The sequence below is a fragment of the Myxocyprinus asiaticus genome, chromosome 3 (assembly GCF_019703515.2).
Source record: "Myxocyprinus asiaticus isolate MX2 ecotype Aquarium Trade chromosome 3, UBuf_Myxa_2, whole genome shotgun sequence".
In the NCBI taxonomy this organism is placed as follows: domain Eukaryota; kingdom Metazoa; phylum Chordata; class Actinopteri; order Cypriniformes; family Catostomidae; genus Myxocyprinus; species Myxocyprinus asiaticus.
Genome location: NC_059346.1, coordinates 936,476 through 942,500, shown reverse-complemented (window position 1 = coordinate 942,500; position 6,025 = coordinate 936,476). Strand labels below are relative to the sequence as shown.

The 6,025-nt window shown below is 43.1% G+C and overlaps 1 protein-coding gene across 1 annotated transcript in view; it reads right to left on the bottom strand.

Annotated features, from left to right (window-relative positions):
• dcc (DCC netrin 1 receptor) overlaps window positions 1-6,025 on the bottom strand; it is a 307,139-nt gene that overhangs the window by 106,731 nt on the left and 194,383 nt on the right. Inside the window, exon 14 of the mRNA XM_051679498.1 lies at window positions 1,599-1,648. Within this exon, the coding sequence (XP_051535458.1) occupies window positions 1,599-1,648 (50 nt within the window). The remainder of the gene's footprint in view (window positions 1-1,598; window positions 1,649-6,025) is intronic.

Sequence of the window (6,025 nt, the reverse complement as noted above, 5' to 3'; positions counted from 1 at the left end):
AAATGATGCACAAACACACAGTTTAATTTTCAAATGAAAAATGTGTTGAAATAACACTAAGCATGATGCATTACTGTGGCCCTGTGCCTGCTAGCCTCTCGCAGAAGAACATGTTTGTGAATTACAGACACAAACTCTCACAAAACGTTTCAGTTGCTCATATGTATGCTCAATTACCAGAACTGAAAGCTGTTTTCTGTTAGTGCCGAAATATTGCCATCAGATTCGATTTAAAAATACTTGAGACATCATTATCATGACCAAGATTGGCAAAGAATGTAAGTGATTTAAAGGGCTTCCTTCATGTTACCAAAGATATATATCATTTGAGTGTTGTTGTTGCATCTAAATGTCGAAAGCATCATTGTACAGACAGTGAGATGGTATAATGGCTGTTGTGGTCTTTTGTTCAGTCTGCGGTGGGGCAGAGAGCACTCAGCACAACCAAATATACCGTAGCACACAACAAAACCCAATTTCCTGTCATACACAATTGGTTATCAGGCGGCACAGACAGAGCGTGCTCATTACAGTCTGTACACTGCTGCTGCAGGAGGAGTTCAGCTCTGTTTACATCAAAAAATACACGAGAGATAGAGATAAATCCCCCTAAAAAACAACACAAAATTCATTTAAATATTTCAGGTGGGATTGCCGATCTAATCAGGGTTTTACAGACAATGTTTGTGCTAATATTGTTGCTATTTTGTTATTCTCATATTAAAGATTCATGTTGTGGACTTTCTACGAGGTTCAATTACAAAAAGGAGAACTACTAAAATGCCCCAGTACGTGGACATCGTGAAGTAGCTGCTCATTTCTGAAGTTGTGTCAAAGGACGCGAGTGTAAATAATGTGTTTTTTGTGTTCTAGTGTTGCGTTCAGGAGAGCAGATCCCATCTGAGTTTATCACATCCAAACAAACACACACACACTTACACGCAAAATAAACACACACAAAAACATAAACAATCTCAATGAATAATTAATGAGTCCCTGGTGAGCACACTTCCTAACGCATGTGTTTATGCCATATATAGAACTGAAATCATATCAGAATATCATGTGCTACAGAACCTTGTTGAAACATGGCATGACATCTTTAATCAGCAGATTTCAGAAAAGCACTTTGTTTATTTGAGTCGCCCATTATACAGTATCTTACATTTTTGTAGCATTAAAATATGCTGCTGATCACAATGCATTTAACACAGTTATATAAATCAGGGAGGTTTTTCTTTAGTGCACTGAGTGCAAATTTATCCCTTCAACTTTTAGCAACACTAATAGACATCTTACTTGTTTTTGTGTCGCATAAATACTGCACTGATGTTTTGACTTAATTTCATGCTCGTATACTTTTCTCACTTCAAATAACTTCTACGTAGTTCGATCTGTGTTTGGTCACTTTGGTCAGACAGTCTCTTCCTGTCTAAGTGTGCAGCTCTTGACCAGAATGACCTGCGATGTGGACCAGACATGTGCTGACAGTCAGAAGTCTGACTACTTGAGACAGTATTAAAGTAGCTCCCCATCGCTGGATACGATCAGATGTTTTGGGTCAGCTCATGTGTGTCTCTGTATGTCTCAGTACTCACCCGTGAATAAACCACCTCCAGTGAGATGTTCTGTGGTGAAGCACTGGGCACTGCGAACACAGGAAACACAAAACAACACTCAGTCATCATGATAAACACTGGCACTCTGTACTTGATTTTCCCCATGAGACGCAAGTCACCAATAGCCCTTTAGATAGTTAACCTGTATAGTTAAGTTAGTGAATTTATCTTCTCCCCAGTGGATTAAAGCTACTTCCTGGCATGACAACCAATCCTTAAATTACCGGATAACACTTCCTGTAATTAGGAAATTACTCTGTATGGGTCATTAGGTTATCTGGGTCATTTAATAAATACCACCGATAACTAATAGCTTAAAGCTGTGATTAACCCACAGATGCCTGCCGAGATCATTACTAACTGTCTGTGTTGAGCAAACATCTCTCTGACAAACAGTCCACATCTGCATTATTAAAGGGGTCATGACATGCCTTTATTATTTTAATATGTTCTTTGCAGGTTTTTGCAAAAAAAAAAAAAAAAAAAAAATTATATATATATATATTTGTAAAACATGATAATTTTCCACCCTCATTCTGACCCTCTGTCAGAAATGCTCGGTTTTGGTGCTGCTTCTCCTTTAAGACTTGACAGTACACGCCCACTGTTCTGATTGGCTCTCTGCTCTTGACTGACCTGCTCTGCTCTGCTCAGCATTACTGGGCGGGGCTATGGAAGCGATAAGGTAAAGTAGACGTTGATGTGTTGTTGTGGAGGCAGTCAGATGCAAATGTCTACCACAGTGTGACATCACAATATGGAGGAAGTCAAGAACGAGTCGTTTTGGCAGCTTGGATTCAACAAATGCTCTTTTTATAATGAGAAGAAAGTTTTGAGTTCTGAAACTTACAGTATGTTTTTATAGCACAATGACCTCTTATATGTTCAAAAGATCAAGGAACATTTGATTCTTCATGTCATGACCCCTTTAATACACAACTCAAGTGTGTGAGCGTTCACTATGCCTAAAGACAACATGAAACAGCATTTGCAGTTTAGCAAATTTGACTTCTACACTTTGACATATTTCAGACTAAAAAGTGTGTTTTACATGTTGATGAAAAATAATGACAGACATTTTGGTAACACTTTACAATAAGGTTCGATTTGTTAACACTGGTTAATGCATTAGGTATCATGAACTTACAATGAACAATATATTTTTTACAGCATTTACTAATCTTGGATAATGTCAATTTATGAACATACAATTGTTCATAATGCATGTAAAAATGTATGTATTAACATATGTGTTGAAATGAACATACGTGCAGTAAAAGTATCCTTCATTGTCAGTTCATGTGGTATCACTTTACATTAAGGTTCCATTAATTAACAACAAACAACACTTTTACATTATGTATTAATCTTGGTCAGAGTTAATCTCAACATATACTGGTACATTTTAAATATTAAAAGTTGTACAGGGTATGTTAACATTAGTTAATGCATCATGAACTTACATAAACTAACAATAAACAATTGTATTTTTATTAACTAACATTAACAAAGATTTATAAATGCTGTAAAGAATATTTTGTTCATGATACCTAATGCATAAACTAATGTACAACTTTTTGGTAAAGTGTCAGCACATTTTTCTTACCTGATAAATCATGCACAACATTTACTAATAAAGTAAAATACTTCATCGTGGGACAGTGACATTATCAGATGGTAATATCACGATACTCTGAATGATATTCATATAGGCTATTATAGTATTTACAAGGTTGTGGCAGGGCGGTGGGTGGGGCCAGGCCGTGATTCTGCACACCCGACCCCTAATCAGGCAGATCAAGCCCGAGAGGGATAAAGGCGACCGGAGACGGCAGTTCGAGAGAGAGAGAGTTACGGGCAGCTGCCCAGCATGTGTTTGTGTTTGTCTTTTTTTTTAAGTTAGTCATTAAACTATTATTTATATTGTAAAGCTGGTTCTCGCCTCCTCCTTTCCATTGAACTTCGTTACACTGGTGCCGCAACCCGGGAAGGAGGAGGGAAGCACCGTAGTTGAGTCCTCGCCTCTACCATCAACCCCAATGGAGCAGCCGCGGCCATCCGCCAGGGGACGGAGGAGCCCAGCCACCTGAGAGCAGAGATGGCCGCAGACCATGAGGGGAGGAGGGGCTCCTAGCTGACCACCTGGAGCGGTCAGGGCCGCTGCCAGGGGTGGAGGAGACCCCTACCAGCTGCTAAAACGTGGCGGGGTCAGAGGACCGCCGACTGCAAGCAGGGAGGGGCTCCTGGCCGACCGCGTGGAGCGGGAGAACCGCTGCCAGGGGCAGGGGAGACCCCTTCTGTCCACCAAAAATGCGGCGGGGCATTCGTCTGCCAGGGGCCGGAGGACTGCCTCCAATCCGCCCAGGGAGGCGCGGCTGTCATCCACTAGAGGGTGGACCAGGCTACGGCGTAACCGGCGAGTAAATTATTATTTTTTTTCTCTCTATCTCCTCTCTCTCTCTCCTGCTGCTGCTCTGCGTTGGCCTTTATCCCTCTCAGGCTTGATCAGCCTGATTAGGGGCCGGGTGTGCAGAATCATGGCCCAGCCCCACCTCCGCCCTGCTACAAAGGTATTCTGGGTTACTTTTGTAGCATATCTTGGTACATTTCCAAACAAACCATGGTATTCAAACAGTGACAACAGTGAAACAGTGATACCAAACATGACACACACCAGGGACATGCCGTCCATATAAGCAATATAAGCAGTGCTTCCCTAACAGAAGGGTGGAAAGAAAAATGACACTATGAAATATTTAAATATAATTGTTAATATAAACTACTGTTTTCATTCAAATTCGTCATCTATCATCTCAGCTGAGCAGCACAGACAGTTATTCATGTATTCGCTTTGGCACCACCCTCAGGTACAAGCACTTTATGTTATACTTTCTCAACACTGTATGTTCATTTAAAGTCACGCCCGCTACTACAAATGGCATGCTTACCAAAATGAGCACATTTACATTTGGCAGACGCTTTTCTCCAAAGCGACTTACAGTGCACTTATTACAGGGACAATCCCACCTTGAGTGTCTTGCGCAAGGACACAATGGTGGTGGCTGTGGGGATCAAACCGGCAACCGTCTGCTTACCAGTTCTGTGCTTTAGCCCACTACGCCATCATCACCACCACCAGTAAGCCAATCGGAAGCTCCTTCCTTCAGTCACGCTATCTGATAGGCTAGATTTTATTTTAGTGTCAACACGATCAAGTTCACGTAACTAATGCATTATTAAGCGCTAAAATGGATATAGTGTAAGCATCGACGACCTACGCGGATTTGTCAAAGTGAATTTCAATTAAAAATCAAGAAAGAGAGGGCGAAACTTCAAGTGGGTGTGATGCTCCTGTTCAACACGCTACGTACGGGATTCGAACAAGCATCTCCAGTATGGGAGGCGGGTGTGCTAACAAGGAGGCTAAAGGCTACAGCCTCTAGCGTCATTCGCTAGTGCACCTCTTGATGTCAGGAGAGTGAGGTTTATACACATTGCACAGCTATCTATCAGCTGGCCACCATTACACTCACCCACCCAAACCTCACTCCCATCCGGGTCATGGCACCATTGTGACGCTCCTGTTCTACCTGCACTGTACGGGACTCGAACCGGCAGCTCTGGCATGGGAGGCGGGTGCGCTAACAAGGATGCTAAAGGCTACAGCCTCTAGCGTCAGTCACTAGTGCACCTCTTGATGTCAGGAGAGTGAGGGTTTTTTTTATACACATTGCACAGCTATCTATCAGCTGGCCACTGTTACACTCACTCCCCTAAACCTCACTCCCATCTGGGTCACGACACCACTGTAACCGTCCTGCTCAAACCACTCCAAGCGGTATTCGAACCGGCGTCTCCAGTATGGGAGGAAGGTGCTCTAACAAGGAGGCTAAAGGCTACAGACTCTAGCGTCAGTCACTAGTGCACCTCTTGATGTCAGGAGAGTGAGGGTTTTTTTATACACATTGCACAGCTATCTATCAGCTGGCCACTGTTACACTCACTCCCCTAAACCTCACTCCCATCTGGGTCACGACACCACTGTAACCGTCCTGCTCAAACCACTCCAAGCGGTATTCGAACCGGCGTCTCCAGTATGGGAGGAAGGTGCTCTAACAAGGAGGCTAAAGGCTACAGCCTCTAGCATCAGTCGCTAGTGCACCTCTTGAGGTCAGGAGAGTGAGGTTTATACACATTGCACAGCTATCTATCAGCTGGCCACCGTTACACTCACCCACCCAAACCTCACTCCCATCTGGGTCACGACACCACTGTAACCGTCCTGCTCAAACCACTCCAAGCGGTATTCGAACCGGCGTCTCCAGTATGGGAGGAAGGTGCTCTAACAAGGAGGCTAAAGGCTACAGCCTCTAGCATCAGTCGCTAGTGCACCTCTTGAGGTCAGG